General features: G+C 50.4%; 1 protein-coding gene across 1 annotated transcript in view; it reads left to right on the top strand.

The window, feature by feature from the left end:
• The window catches only part of GRIK3 (glutamate ionotropic receptor kainate type subunit 3), a 225596-nt gene that overhangs the window by 191560 nt on the left and 17480 nt on the right, over nt 1–16556 (top strand). Inside the window, exons 11-13 of the mRNA XM_032495980.1 lie at nt 4624–4847; nt 10669–10787; nt 13238–13455. Of these exons, the coding sequence (XP_032351871.1) occupies nt 4624–4847; nt 10669–10787; nt 13238–13455 (561 nt within the window). The remainder of the gene's footprint in view (nt 1–4623; nt 4848–10668; nt 10788–13237; nt 13456–16556) is intronic.

The raw sequence follows: 16556 nt of genomic DNA, 5'->3' as shown, positions 1-16556 counted from the left end.
ATGAATTTACTAGCACTGTACCTAGAACTTCTTCCTCCCCAAACACTTTCTGCTCTGATCAGATGTGTGGGTTGTTGAGGCTATCGGCGATCAGGTTAATGTCCAGGGCCTTTCATGGGGCACTGTGTTTCCTTAAGCTTGGAGGCTAGGGGTCATCAGCAGACACCATCTGTGACTTGCTTCGCTCTCTTAGGTACTGCCAGGTGCTCAGCCAGCTGGCTCTGAGAACGTGCTTGCTGAGTGTCTCTCCTCAACCAGCAACATCCCATTCATTCAGTCCCCAAATCTCTACCAAGGGCCTGCTGTGAGCCTGACACCATGCTAGGCATGGGGCATGAAATAGTGAAAAGACACAGGCTCATCCCCAGCTCTCATGAGCTTATGAGCCAGCGGGGGAGAAATCACCCAGTACCTCTAAAATTCCAACTGTGATCAGTGCTAGGAGTACGAATACCTGATGCTGTGAGATTTATCACCAGGGAGACCTGATTTCATTTGAGGATTTTGTCTGTGGAAGTGATGTTTGAGCAGAGATCTGAAGGAGAAGCATTAGCTAGACAAAGTGTTTAGGGAGGAAGAAGTTCTAGGTAGAGAAAAGTACCTGTGCAAAGGTCCTGAGGTGAGAGCGAGCAAGGACTGGAGGGTCTGAAAGAAGCCAGGAGGAAAAGAACCAGGGGGAGCATGGTGGGAGGTGAGGCTGCAGAGGCAGGCAGGGCTAGATCTGCATTTTCCAATGCAGTAGCCACTAGTCTCATGGGGTTATTTAAATTTAAACTTAAATTAATTAAAATCAATTGTTTAAATTAATTTAAATTATTTAGCTTAAAATGAATGAAATCAAAGTATAAATTCACTTCCTTAGTTACCTGGGGCTCAGGTGGCATGTTGGGGCTCAGGATCTTTTCCCCTGAGAGGACCTCTGTCTTAAGAGAAGGCTGGTCAGTCATAAGTTGCCAGAATCGGGACCATGGTCACAAGGCTGCTCTTAGAACCTGGTAGGAAGTTGCCCACATTTCACTCTGGGATACAAGGCTAGCATTTTGACAGCCCAGGTGGCCAGATGCTAAGGGCACAAATGTGGAGCTGTAGCTAGTTCAGTCATTCTTGCATTCACTTCTGGTTGTGGAGACCGTAGAGCAAATGGTGCCAATTGACCTCATGCAAGCATGGAGGAGAGTAGGAAGCTGGAGCCAGCTGGGTCCTGACAGATTCTTGATAAGTGAAAAGCTGCTTCTGGGAATGACGTAGTGTCCTGGAAGGGATGTCTTGCCTGGTCCATTTTTAAAAGATGGAAATGTCCTCAGTGAGGCAGAAGGGACCAACAAATCACCCCATGAGACCAATGGATGTGTTGGACAAGTCAGAGATTTGGTTTGTTCAAGGACATGATTACTGTAACTATGAGGACAAAGACCTTGGACCTTCTCTGAGCCTCAGTTTCCCTCTGTAAATAACACTGGTTGGAATAGATGTTGCTGAAGATCTCTTGTCCAGCTCTGACAACATGTGATTTTATGAATCACCCTCAAAGAAAACTTGCACAAGTGGGAAGAGCCTGCCAAGATTGGGCCTTTCATTCTGAATAATGAACTGAAACAGCAACGGCTTGACATCTGTTCAGCTTTTTCAAGAGAAGATGGACAAAATAATGCCTTTTTCAGAGAAATCGTAACCAACAGTGAAATATAGTATTTCCTACCTAAACCAAAATCAAAATGGAGAACTCCAGGCTTCCTGAAGCCCAAGGGAGAATGCACATCAAAACCTCCTGTAAGGAAGTTCAGGTCGACCAGCTGTCTTACTGCTATAGGCACAGAATGCCTAGATACCCCTGTCTGTCAACACCATTAGAGACAGAAAGCAGAAAGGCTGGTGGGGAGATTCTGAAGGTTCTGAGACTGTCCGGTGGAAGAAAGAGGGCCTGTGGCCCTGTGGTTAGATTCCTTGCCAGTCCTAGAACACTCCTGGTAGGAAAAGCATTGGCTGCAAACACCTTGAACACCCAGTTACTAACGCTCTCACCCAACTTGCCATCAAAAGTCAAAGGAAGATTTGCCACCATTGACTTTGAGGTTCTTCCCAAGTATCCACTCCAGGCCCCAGAAGCCATTCCCAGAGACCAGTTTCAAATGCATTCTGAACAGTGATGATGACTTTGGAGTTAGCAGAGAGCCTCCCAAAACAATGTGCTTTGAAGGGACAGGGCTAGGGAAAGCCAAGTTCTAGAATCAAAAGCCCCCTGCACCCATCATGCCAACATTATGAAGGATCCTAGAACTTCAGGACTGAAAGGGACCTTCCAGAATGTCCCACCCCAGCTCCCACTCCACTTGGAGTCCTGTCCACAGCCTCCAACAGGGGTTCTCTTGAAGGGAAGCTCATGAGAGCAGAGCTAGGTCTCTTGCTCACCCTTTATTTCCCAGACGGGTACACAGTAGGTCTTGAGCAAATGCACATTAGTCACTCTGCACCTTCCCTGACAGTTCTCTCTGCTTTTGCCTCTTTCCTTTGTACACACCCTGAACCGAGAGGGCTCCAGGGAGCTGGCGTGGCAGCAGCTGCCCCTTCCCTCTTCCTGGGCCTCCAAAGCTAGGCAAGTTCCAACTCACATGGTCAGAAATTTACCCAAGGAAGGTCCCAGGTCTGAAGCATCCTTTGTAACAGGCTCTTCCTCCCTCACTTCCCCAGGTTCTAAGATTCACCAAATCCTTGGGCTTCTAGTGTCATTAACAATCATCAGCCACAAGGGCTGACGTTAGAAGGAGAAACATTGGGGCGAGCAACATCAGAGTTGTGCGTTTGCCAGTGCCCCCCCAGCCTGGGGCACCTGAAGAGTCATTTAGGAGCGGGGGTTCTCCCCTCCTTGAAGTCTGATTTCAGCTTGGTTGCTGGTTCCTATTCTAGGATTGGTGAAGTCAGAGATGTAACAGCTACCACTTAGTAAACAATCTGATTAATGTCCATCTACCCCATTAGACTGTAAGCGCCATGAGGGCAGAAACCATGTTCGTTTGGCTCAGCTGCATATCCCTGGTGCCTAGTGGAGCTCACAAAACAACTCATTAACTGATTGATTAAGCTGGACCAAGTCAGTGGGTGACTGCCTAGAGACTATTGTTTGGAAGGGGGTTCTCAGAGGCAGCCCATGCCCTTAGCAAAAGGGTCTTTGAGACTCAGCCTCCCTTTCCATCCTGCCCCACCTGAGGAAGGGAAGTGATCACTCGGTTCACATTCTGATATATAAATATCCACAGCAATTTGTCATGCGTTGTAAATGAAATCCTATGTTTTTTATCATCAGTTTACAATAGTGTGTTATATTTTGGTTGTGTATTGAAATATAATCATGTTGCATTGTCTAAATAAATAAATAAATAAATATCCACAGCAGCCCAGGGGGCAGCCTCCCTGTGGGGAACATTATTCATTAATAAATATTGCAGAGGTTGAGATGGGGGTTGGGAGTAGAGAAGTGCAGCAGTGAATCAGCCATAGTCCCAGCTGCACTTAGGAACTCACAGGTAAATAGGCAGATATGACAAAAAGTCACATGGCCACACATAATGCCAATACAGCTGAGCAGGCTAGGACCTTACCGTGGGACAAAGCGAGCTTCATGGGAGTCTTGAATTGGAGGCTATCAGGGAGGGCTTCTTGGAAGAGGAAACATGTGCAAAGCAATATGGGAGGCAGTAAGAGTCAGACAACTGGGAGAGGGCATTCTCAACAGGGCACAGTGTGTGCAAAGCGTGACGGTCAAGAAGGGAATGTGGTAAACAGGAAGCAGTTAAATAGGGCCTCACATAGGAGGAGAGCAATGGGGTGAGGCTGCCAAGATGGGACTGTGAGATTGTAGATTTTTAATCAGAAAAAGCTCAGACAAAAGAGATAGAACTTTAATTATTCCCCTCATTAAAACTGTGATGGGCTAAGATTTATCAACATATGAACATCCCTAGCCTTCCCCACCCCTTCCCTTCCTCCTCTGCTCTGCTCTCTTCCCTCCCCTCTCCTATTAAAGAAGGCTCTGAATTTGCCTGTTTAGTTTCTTCCCCACCCTCTCCCCACAAAGAGAGTATTATCTTTTCCCAACTGGTCTGGGGAGCCTTTAGGGTATACAGAATAACCCAAACGGGGTGAGGCAGCCAAGAAGTGCATAGGAGAGGAAAACATATATAAATAAGAGTTGTTGTGAATTCTGTGTCCTCTTCATGATGTTTGAAAGTCACAAAGGAAGGACATGAGCTATTTTTAAATGTTTGTGGATTACTGAACTATATTCATTTGACAAAGCCCCATTCTGAGAATGGACCACATGGGTTACAGCTATAATAGGGTTCCATTCTCTGCCTGTTGATACCACTGTCCTCTTCTTCAAGGCCATGAACTCTTGGAGAACAGGGCTTAGGTCTCATTCATCATGGTCTTCCAGCATCCTGGTCATGACCTAGCCCAGAAGCAGGGTTAGTAAACATTGAAACTGAAGAGTGGTTAAGTGACCCGGGGCTCAGGCAACAGACTCCACTTCACTCCCTAATCTCTCCTCCTTCAAAAAGTGGTATTCTGTTCCCTGCTAGTCTTAGGCTTTGCTCAGAGTCTGTCTGTCTGTCTTTCTCATTGCAGAAGGCAGACCTGGCCGTGGCCCCCCTGACCATCACCCACGTCCGTGAGAAAGCCATCGACTTCTCCAAGCCCTTCATGACTCTTGGTGTGAGCATCCTCTATCGCAAGCCCAACGGCACCAACCCCAGTGTCTTCTCCTTCCTCAACCCCCTGTCCCCAGACATCTGGATGTACGTGCTCCTCGCCTACCTGGGTGTCAGCTGTGTCCTCTTTGTCATCGCCAGGTAAGGGCAATGCCTTGGCCTGAGCTCTGGCCCAGGGCTGGGGGCTTAGGGAGCCAGACAAGGCCCCACATCCTCAGTGCTTGGCACAGAAGGCCCGGGTTCAGGCTACTGCTGTACCTGCTTCTCTCTCTTCCTCCCTGTGGCTCACATCCTTTCATATCCCTCAAGAAACATTCTATGGCCCCCAAGCTTGAATCCCTGAGTCCTCACCCTGGGCTATATCCATGACTCTGAGACGCAGCAGTTGTGTCCCTGGTCCTATGAGCAGGCTTGGAGAGGTTAAGTCACTCCCAAAGCTGCATCATCTGGGCTAGGCACCCAGGATAGCAAACCTAGGTGAATTGGGTGGTCCGGCAGGTAGCTTGAAACTTGAAAACAGACTGTGTTCGTCCAGTCCACAACAGCAGGAGGAGCAGTGCCACATAAACTTGCACACATGCAGAAACGTGGCATGCACACATGCCTACCTGTCTCCAACACACGCCAACAGTATCCTTGCATGTTCAGTTATTCACATGAAGTAGACATAGTGCATCCACACTGGGGGATGGTAGGAGGAGGTCACTAGGGAACAGGTTTAGTTCAGCATTTACTGAGCACTACTGTGTGCCAAGCACCATACTCTATACTTCACAGCCATTATCTTACTTAATTCTCATGGCCTCCCATGGAAGGGAGACATCTGAGACTCAGAAAAGCTCAGTACTCACCAAGACCATCCCGGCAGTAAGGGACACACCCGGAATGTGAACTTGGGTCACCAAGTGTTTTATCTGCAACCCACATCTGTGGCCTTCTGGACATCTGTGTTCTGCCCCCACCCCAAGTTGGTGGTTCCTGGGCCCTGGGCTCTCCGCCTGCTTCCTCCAGCTCCAGCCCCAGCCCCTGCCCTCATTCTTTTTTCTCTAAATTCTAACAAGGTGTGAAGGGAGACTTCTCTGGAGAAGCAATTTGAGATCCAAGGACTTGGTGTTTCAGCCTTTTTTTCTCCTGAGCCTTTGAAAGCCTTCCCCCGACCCCGCTCCCTTTCGCTCCCTCCTCCTGCACAGACAGACTAAAGGGAAGGATGTGAGAGAGGAAACTGTCCTGCCTCCAAAGCCCTTCGCTGCTGGCTGGCCTGGTGCTACCTGCCTGCCCGCCCAGCCCAGCCGGCAGCCCAGCCTCTCACAGAGCGGCCCTCATTACGCCTCTTGTCCCTAATGGTCTAACAAGCCTTTGAAAGCCAGGAGCCATTCTCCAGAGCTCTCACCATAATTTTAGCAGCTCCAGCCAGCCTCTCGGCTCCCCATCCCCTCAAAAACAGCTGGAGCTTTTCCAGCATCAGCTCTGCTTCTGTGACATGCATCCCATCCCCCTCCAACTCCTGGCCTTTCATCAGCTGCTGGCAGCCAAGCCGGCTTTCCACCCCCTACCTCCCGGCCAGGCTGGTAGGAGCCCCCCTCCCGAGATTAGGCCGGGGAGACTTTCTGGAAGAGATGAGATTTCTGAAGCTGCTGAATGACTCAGGACACCTGAAGAGAGAGGAGAGGGACAAGAGTCTTGGCCACAGAGCCACGACCAGCATCATAGGACAGTTGTCACGTGGGGTAGCATTCACACAACCCAGTTCACACCCACCTGTCCAGTCTGTACAGCAGTTGTGAGAGGTCGGTATCATTATCCCCACTCTGCAGAAGCAGAAACTGAGGCTCAGAGGGGTTAAGTCTTTGCCCAAAGTCAGAAAGCCTTTTCTTGCAGAGGTGGGCTTCAAACCAAGAGTTGCCAGACTTTAAATCAGGGGTGGCCAACACAGGAAGGCTGAGGGAGTGAAGCGGGCCAAGCAGTGCAGCAGGGAGTGGTGAAGACTGAAGCAAACTGGAGGGCACACCTGGAGGAAGGCACCACCACTACTCAGCTCCCACAGGCTGTGCTAAGCAGGAATGTGGGGCTGGTGCTGCAGAGTTCATGATTTTAGAGAGAGGTTCAGATTTTTCTGGACGCCTCATGGCTTTTATATGTAACCACAAATTCAATTTTTTACAACACTGTTAAGGTCAAGCACGGCACATCTGTAATGGAGATGTGGCCCTCTGTCTCCTCCCCTCCAAGTGACCTGAGTCCTTTGGACCGCTCTATGCCTACTGCTGGAGAGCTGGACACAGCTGCCTAAGAGATGGGGTCTGCAGGGTGGGCAGGTGTCCAGGCCCACTCCAGGCAGCCCCAGCCCGGCACAGGGCTGTCCATCCTGCAAACTGGCCTGGCCTGTGCCTGTCTAGCACCAGGGGTCCAGGCATTGACCGAAGCCCTTCTCTGCCACCAGGATATTCTGCTTCGTGCTCGGTAAGGTAGAAGGAAAAGGGAGGGAGGATGCTTTCTTACCACGGACAGTGGGACAGTTGGCACGTACGACGTGAGGAGATGATCCTGAGTGCCTGACCCTGGAGGCAGGCCTGAGGGTGAGCTGCCAGTCCAGCCCCCAGGAGCCACATTCTGGCCAAATCCAGTACAGAGGAAAATCCCAGGAAGAGTTGGTCTTGGCCACAGTCAGTGCTCTGTTTACACCTCTGTCCCCGGGGCTGGAGTCTAGCCTTCTCCCCTGAGTGGAGACAGTATCTCCAGGTGAGCCACTGTTAGCTCCCACTTACTTACAAGACTGGGAGGACCCCTTGCAGCCACAAGCCATAAATCCCGGATCCACCATTCACTTTGGTGGCACCTTCCTCACCATTCAAAGCCCATCCCACTCCACTTCCCTCCTGTGGTGCTGCAGTTAGCTGCCTCCCCATCCATAAAGTGGGCGCCCACTGCGCTGTCGGCCTCTGTGAGGACCAGGTCTGTAATGGTACTTGATAACCAAGAGGCCCATTCTAGACCGGTTATTTTTATCATGGTAAGTGCTTCCACCTCTGGGAGTCTATCCTGTCAAAAGTCACCACTGAGCCCCACTTTATAGCCGCCTCCCAAATCTAGAAAGCCTTCTCAGCAAAGCCCTGGACAAGGCTGCCCTTTGGCAAGGGTACCCACGGAAGTGTGTCCAAGGAGTTTCAGCAGAGTGGACCGCAGTGGAGAACCGGACCAGCCTCGGTAACATCAAAAGAGAAGTGGTTCAAAACACCCATTAAATAGTTACAGAGAATAAAGGGGATCAAGAAGAACTGACGTAGAAAGAAGCTGGTGACTTATTAAGTGAAAAAGCTCTAGGGGGGAGGGTATAACTCTGTGGGAGAGTGTATGCTTAGCATGCACGAGGTCCTGGGTTCAATCCCCAGTACCGCCATATAAATAAATACCTAATTACCCCTCTCCCCCAAAATCATAAACTTAGAAAAAATTTAAAATGGTTAGGATGATAATCTAGAAAAAAAATTTTTTTTTAAGTTCTAGGACAGTATTATGGTCTGATAAGATCTTTTTGTGTTAAACGATTATCACATACATCATGTATTGGGGATGTGTGTGAGCGTACATTAAAAAAGCAGGGCTCATAAGATCTCATCTGAAATCATCTTTACTTTGTCTCTCACCCACCTTCCGGTGTGTTCAGAGCTGAATCTTTGCCCCAGTGAAAGCTCTCTCAGGACCTGTCACTTTTTGGCTCATTTCCAGAGCACGGAAACCCTAGGTCTCTCTCTCAAGCATAAGCACACTGTTTCAGTTCAGAAGTTAGAAGGCTGAGTCCAGTATAGTCCTCAACATTTCTACCCTCATTCACAGAGCAGACTCCTCCCCTAGGCCCTTCGTCAGTGCCTCCTTGTCAGCCCACTCCCGCCGCTAGCCCTGGTCCTCCAGCAGCCCCTGCCCTGTGGCCTCTCCCTGTTGTCCCATTGCCTATTGTCCCTTCTCGGATAGGAGTCAAGGTGGATCTGGGCCGGATCTCTCTCTACATGGGCCCATCTGGTCCAGGGAAACGTCCTTAGCCCTGGCCGTGTCTGGGCCCGCAGGCCGGTGCCGTGCAGCAGGGACCCACTCTCCTGCCTCCACCTGGGAAACACGCATCAGCCTCACCCCAGCCCTCCAGAATCCCAGGCAGTGGTCCACCCCATCGCTTATAACAGAGCTGCCCCCCGAGCTCCCCCCGCCACCCTGTGGAAGCCTCTCCCAGGACTTCACAGGTCGGGGGACCAAGGGGGCCACTGAATGCACAGCTCTCCAAAGGCTTCTTCTAAAACCCTTCTCACAAGAGCCTCTCAAGTCTACTCTCTTCATCCTCTGTCTCTTCCTTGTGGATTTTTTGAGCCTTTAACCAGTTCATGGTCATTCCCTTTGAAAATCCCCATCTTGGCTTGAAGTCTCACTTTGGAATTTCCCATCCATAGGATCTTCCCACTTTGTGAAAACAAAATTCTCCTCATGTGAGCACTGGTCGTCAATGTACCATTTACTAAAGCTTTTAGAAGGAGGATGGAAAGTCACAACATCCCACTTAAAGAGCATCACATTTTTTTCCAGTATTTACTTATTTATTTTTAAATTTGATTAATTACATCTTTTTTAAATTCTTATTTTTTATTGAAGTGTAGTCAGTTTATAATGTTAGTTTCAGGTGTACAGCGAAGCAGTTCAGTTATACATATACGTACATATCTATATATTTTTTCAGATTCTTCTCTATTACAGAAAGAGTGTCACATTTTACAAAACAAAATTCCATCGATATGTCTCTCCTTCTGGGTCTCCCATCTCAACAAAGGGCCTCACACCAGTCACTAACACCAGCCATACCAGCCTGGTGGGGAATTTCTCTGGGGTCTCACTATCTCTCCAGGGTCCCCTAGCTTCCTCCAACTTACATCTCCTCAACTGGAATTTACACAGTAAACAAAGATCCCTCCAGCTATCAGGACTTCTCTTCCTTAGAACGCAGTGGGGGGCTTGAAAAAACACCTTTTTTTCTGTCATACATGTATTTGTATATTCAGAGAAAAATCTGGAAAAAAAATATATGGCACATTGTTCCTCCCAGAGAGTGGGATCAGGGAGTACTTCCACTCTCTCACTGTATTCTATACTGTTTGAATATTTTATGAAGAGTGTATTTTTCTTTTTTTCCATATCAAGGTTTTTTTAAGTGTGCAAGTAATTCAAAAGCCTGTTCTCATTTTTTACAATTCATGTAGTATATACAAAGCAACAAGCTTCCATGAAATTTTGTCTGCCATTCTAACACCCCTCCCCAGAGGTAAACACTGATTTTTTTTAGATACGGATCCTTCCAGACTCTTTATATGCATTTATATACAAATGTACATAAGTAGGTGTATAATTATGTCTTTGGGAATCTATTTATATAACCTGACCAAATTGTTCTTATTTTATCACTTTCTTTTTTAAACCAAACAATATGTGTTGAAGATCTTTCCCTCTTGGTACATTGAAAAGTAGTTCTAACAGCTTCGTGGTGTTTCAAAGTACAATCGTGGCATCGCTTATTTAATCATTCCTCTACTGAAGGACATTTAGGTTGTTCCCAGTTTTTCGCTATTACAAACAATGCTTTGATAAACACCCTCGCGCATTTCTCTTTATGCTCCTGTAGGAGTGTTTTTTTTCTTGGATGGATAATGAGTTGCAGAATTGCTAGGTTGAAGGGCATGTGCACTTTTAATTTTAAGAGATACTGCTGAGTTACTTTTATCACCAGAAAAGGGCACTAACATAAAGAACAAGAAGCAAAATGGCCCTGGCTTCCCATCCCCTGCCTCCCCAGCAGAACAATGAGGACATTGATGCTAAAGTGGTTGGTACATCAGTGTTTGCTAAACCGCCGGCTTACGTGGCATGGACACCCCGTCCCTCCTGTCTGCCTCTGACCTAGCCTCACTGCCCCCGCTTCCTGCTGCAGGTTCAGCCCTTACGAGTGGTACGATGCTCACCCCTGCAACCCCGGCTCCGAGGTGGTAGAAAATAACTTCACTCTGCTGAACAGCTTCTGGTTTGGAATGGGGTCCTTGATGCAGCAAGGTATGTGTGCCCTCCCCAAACAGCCTCCTCTCCCAAGTCAGCAGAGCCAGCCCACCCTCCAGGGCAGCCTCAGACCTTCTGAGTCCTCAGAAGGTTGTAGACACCCTGATGCTCAGGTGTGTGCCCTTTCTCAGGTCCCTGCACTCCACTCCTACTGCAGCTGGACCAGCTCAGGATCTGAGGCTGAAGTATATAAGCCCCCCACCCACCCATCCATGGCATTCAGGGCTCATCCCAGCCCCTCCTGCTCCAGCTGCAGTGGATCTACAACATCCCACTGGTGGGGGCCCACCCCACCAATGGCCTCACCACCACAGAATCTGCTGAGCAAAGTTGGGCTGAGGATGGGGAGAGTCTGGAGGCAAGGAGGCTGGGTGGGAGGCCATGGCAGGAATGAGATAATGAGATCTGAGCCGGGTAGTGGCCATGGGGGTGGAGGACAGAGATGGACTAAGAGAACTTCAGGATGGAGCAGGGACGGACTCTGTGACCGCCTGGCTAGGGGAAGCCTGGGAGTAGGCTAGGGTCACGTCTGAGGTAGGGACGTTAGCCTGAGTGCATCAGAGCTGGTGTACCCAGAAGGATACCATTTTCTTACATCTCGAGGGAGGGCTGCGCTGCTGCCCCTGCCCCCTGGCTAGTGGCCCATTTTTTTGGAGAGATCTACAGCTGCTCAAATACCTCAGAAAGCACAGCACCGGCAAGGAGAGTGGTGCCGAGACACCATGGGCTGGGGACGAACACAGGGGGACAGGACCCCAGCCAGGAAAGACCCCCAGGAGAGCGCCTCTCCCAGCCCTGCTGGCCAGGAGCCAAGTGCTCATTGCCTCTGCCACCGAGTCACGTGTCAGAGCCTCTTATCTCGGGGAATGGGGAATCCAAAGTCTCTGCCTGTGTTAGGGTCCCACTGAGGGACAGTGGGCAACCAGGGGGCCAGGGAGGGAAGGGGATCCAAGGGGCAAAGAATTTCCCTGCCCTCACTCACCTGGTTGTATCCTTAAGGCCCAGCACCAACCCGGGGCCTCCTCGGTAGGTATCTTACCAGCAAATGCTGAAGGAATGAATGATATTTTCTCAGTGTGTCCTGAGTGCCCCACCACATGCCAAATTCTGTGCTGGGCACTTGAATGAAGGACCCTGGACCTGAGCGACCTCCCAGCCATGATAGAGGCCAGGGCAGGGGCCCATCAGAGCCTGGCAGAGCTCACCAAGTAAACAACCGAAATAAGTCATTCTCCCTTCAGGAGCAGCTTCAGCCCTGGCTCAGAGCAATCTGGGGCAGGGCCAGGCAGATGAGCCTGGGCGTGGCTGATGGGGGCGTGGTCTCCCATCAGGGAAGTGACAGGCAGCTTGGAAGTGCCTCTTTCTGTCCCCACCATTAATGAGTGTCCTGAAGCCTCACCTTGCTTCTTTGTCCATCATCTTTGTTCGGTGACAATTGGGAAAGACCTGGAAGCCCCTCAATGCAGTAATAGCTCCTCTTCCCCCTCCTGCTGCTATTCAAAGCACTGGCCCCCGATGTCTTCCCCGCGAGGTTTTGATTAGGAGGGAGAAAAATAGTTAGGTATTTGAAAAACTCTCCCTTGAGTGATTTCTTTGAGGAAAAAAAAAATCATCCGTATCAAAGCAGACACTTTTCAGACTGCAGGTCCAAATATTCTGGAAAGTTCAGGAGTCACTTGCGATTTAAATCTCTTGAAAGCCACCTAGTTAATTACTTCAGTTAGAAGGTTTCATCTCAATTGTGCTCCGTACCCAAGGTCGGGGAGGAAGAGTGATCTGTTTCAGCAAAGAACTTCAGAAAAATGTTGATTTTTCTCCTCCTGCAAAGCCTCGCACAGCAATCTTATATTTGTATACCACTTGTATTTCCAACACAATTTCTCCTCAAATGATAGCGCTGCAGCAGCATCGTGGTGTTTGCATGAGGCTGGGACGGAGGAAGGATGATTCTCCATGCTTTGCAGAGTCCCAGAGAGGGAAAGTGACCGGCACAAGGTCACACAAAGAGCTAAGAGCAGGATTCACTGAAGAATGCAAGGGTTCCAACTCTGGGTGTTCGGACCCTGGGACCACACAGGTGGTCCACAGATAGGCATCAGAGGGTCTGGCAAGCCCGTGAAATGTGCATGTTGTGTGCTGTTCTAGAGCAGTGGTTCTTCAGTTTTAGCCTGCATCAGGATCACCTGGAGGGCTTATCAAACCCAGATTGCTTGGCCCCACCCCTGAAGTTACTGATTCAGTAGGTCCTGGGGTGGGGCCTGAGAAGATGCATTTCTAACAGGTTCCCAGGTGATGCTGATGGTCCAGGAACTACACTTTAAGAACCACGGGTGTAGGGAAAAGGTCTCAGCTGTTACTATATTGTCAGTGGAGTCTGTGACCCAGAAGACCCAAGCAGCCCTGGTCTGGACACTGTCAGGGACCACCTGTCTTCTCCCTCCTCCCAGGATCTGAACTGATGCCCAAAGCCCTGTCCACACGCATCATTGGTGGCATCTGGTGGTTCTTCACGCTGATCATCATCTCCTCTTACACGGCCAACCTGGCTGCCTTTCTGACCGTGGAGCGCATGGAATCGCCCATCGACTCTGCCGATGACCTGGCCAAACAAACCAAAATTGAGTATGGGGCCGTCAAGGATGGGGCCACCATGACCTTCTTCAAGGTGAGACCCTCCCCCTCCCTTCACTGTCCTTCCCTAACCACACAGAGCCAATGAGCCAGAAGTCCCCAGGGCTCAGTCCCTCTCTGTTTGGAACCAGTTGACTTTGGGGTACTGTGGTGATGTGGTCATTTGGGTTCGTCCCAGCACAGATCCTAGAAGTTTCCATACCTGAGAGCAAGCTGGAAGATGCTGTGTTTCCTTAAATCATCAGAAGAGGACAGGTGGAGAGAGGAGGCTGGAGAAGGGGGAAGGAGAGGTGTAGCCAGACACACAAATAGGCCCTGTGGTCATTGAGGTCCCTGCCCTGGGCTTGGCCTCAGTGGCCTCCATCTCCAAGAGGCCAGCCTGGGCTTGGGGTGAGCTCTCCACCACTGAGAGGGCGGCAGGGGCGCATCCTCCAAGGAAGGGAGGAGGCTTAAAACTTGAACAGGCTTTTACAAACATTCCTCAGCACGGTGCACTCTTGGAATGCTGATGTCCAGATAAAGCCCCTGTCACCTGCTCAGATTACTCCTCTCAGGGGGATCTGGCCGTGACTTTGCTGCACCTCTTGTTCTGTAAAACATTGGCTCAGAATCTCAATGTTTTTTTCTCCTAGAGTAGTTGAGGGTTTAGGAAACGGGCTGAGCCTGACCACCAGGAGCTGTAAATGTTCTTCCAGAAATTAAAGTGATAACAACAATAGCCACCGTCACCGAGAGCTCACAGTGGGCCAGGCACCGCACTCCATGCTTGGCCTCATTTAATCTTCATGACAAGCCCTGGGAAGTAGGCGCTGCAATTACTTCTGTTTTGCACAGGTGGAAATTAAGGCTCAGAGCCATTAAGCGGGCTGTTTGAGGACTCACAGCTGAAGGAGCTGGAGGCCGAACCAGGTCTGCCTTCTTCCAAAGCCCATGTTCTAGGCCATGGTTCTCAGACTTAAGTGTGTGTCCAGATCACCTGGAAGGCTTGGAAAACTCCAGGTTGGCGGCCCCACCCATGAGGTTACTGATCCAGTAAGTCCTGGGGTGGGGCCTGAGTATGTGCGTCTCTAATCAGTTCCCAGGCGATGCTGATGCTGCTAGTCCAGGGACCACACTTTGAGGACCACTCCTCTTGATGAGGTCTCAGAAAAGGGCAGGACTTGGGAACCCTGTGGCTATGGGTTTATTCATTCATGTATTTGTTTAGTAGTCAATTGCTCTCAATCAATCCAGAAGCCTGGGGTGTCTTCCTTTCCTCTGGGCCCTGGATCCCCATGCCCTAGCCCTTGCCGCCTTCCAGCTTAAGCCTGTGAGTGATGGGTTGAGCCACCAATGGGAACCTGAGTGAGGAGAGGAGGAAGGGGGGGTGGGAAAGCCTTCCATCTCCTGGGCTTGGAGCCCCAGCAGCACTCCCCAACCCTGGCCTCCCCTGTGCCCCTTCTTGAGGGTAGAAGCAGCTGCCTCGTGAAGAGGAAAGACAGAGGAAAGGGGCTCCCCACTTGGATGCTGAGAAGCGGGAAATGCAGCTTTCCTACGAGGTCACTACCATGTATTGAGAGTTGGGGGAAGATACAGCATTGTCGTAGACATGCGAGGGCCTCCCTGGGACCCTATGTATGTGTTCCTGGGTGTTAGCAAGTGTGTATGTGAATGCTGCACATGCGTGTGTAGCAGTATATGATGTGTCAATGCATGTTCGTGTATGGATGTATGCACACATGTGCCCGTGCACAAGAGTAGGCCTGTCTGGATGCTTGTGTGTCTTTATGCTTGGGCATATGTATATGTGTGTATGTACTGGCAAGCATAAGTGCGCATGCATCTCTGTGATCTGGGCATGTGGATATGTGCCTATGATTGTATACAAGTATTGCGGGGGTGTCTACAGGTATCTGTGTGTGGAGAGTGCATGCCTGTCTATCTGCTTAAATGTCGCCATGGGCTTGCCTAGATAAGTGTGAGTGGGGGGATAGGCCTGTGTGTGTGTGCGTGTGTGTGCACGCGCACAAGCGCCTGCTCCTGCCTATCCCCAGGCTGCAACCCAGCCCTTTGACTGTGCCAGAGCATCCCTCATGCATTACACATGAGCCCATCTCTAAGCAGGGCTCCCGATCAAAGGGAAGCGGCATAAATAAGCCCAGTGCAGGCTCATTGCCGCTGATTGGATGCCCTTGCCTCCCTCCATGCTAAGATGCTCAGATTGGCTTCCAAGAGCCCAGGCCCTGCTCCCCACCGAGCTGCTGTCCTCAGCATCAAGCAGCGCCTCCCGCAGCCTGCTCCACCCTCACCCACCTTCCCTGCAAATGGTGCAGTGAGGAGTGCAGGGGAGGGACAGACGCTGCCGCCCAGCAGGGATGCTGGGGCTAAGGGGCCCAGTCTCACAAGGACCTTCAGCCAGAAACAGCAACGCCGCGTCCCCCTGCAGAACCAGCTCCCCTTGCTTGCTCTCCTGATCGCCAATGAGTTCCTCTTGCTGTCTGGCCACCTTGTCTCCTGATTTAATTCAAATGAAATTCTTCTTGCCCAGGCTCCCTCCCGGCAGCAGCAGGACTGTTATGTGGGCAGAGGGGAACCTGTGTGTGGATACATCAACCCCACTTCAGATGATGAGCTAGAAACATGACCCTCCCAGAAGGTCCCTAGACAAACTCACTTCCTCCCTGCCCCACCACCCCCCTGCCCTTCAGAGTCAGACCTCGCTCCCCAAACACCCCCCTGCCCCTGCACCAGGCCAGGTGGTAGCCTCCTTATGGTCACTTTCAAGTTAGAGCTGGACGGAAATCTGAGTTTCACCTAGAGAAACAGGCCCAGAGGGGCTGGGTGATTTGCCCATGATCAAACAGCAGATAAACAGTGGAGCCAGGATGCAAGGTCACATACTCTGTCTGCACACACAATGCCCTCTCCCACAGCTTCTCCAGAGTCTTCTTCTGGAGGTTGGTCCCCTCCCCTGCCTGTGAGTGTATACAGCAGGGCTGGCACTAGGGTTGAACAGGAATCAGCTCCAGAAGCAGCCATGAGATGTCCAGGAGACACTGGCAGAGTCGACAATAATAGTAGCATTTACCGAGCACTTACTGTGTGCCAGGCAGTGTTCCCGGCGCTTCATCTGTGTTCAAACCCATCATCCTCCTA

The sequence above is a fragment of the Camelus ferus genome, chromosome 13 (genome assembly GCF_009834535.1).
Source record: "Camelus ferus isolate YT-003-E chromosome 13, BCGSAC_Cfer_1.0, whole genome shotgun sequence".
NCBI lineage: Eukaryota > Metazoa > Chordata > Mammalia > Artiodactyla > Camelidae > Camelus > Camelus ferus.
This window is presented reverse-complemented; position numbering and strand designations above follow the sequence as displayed.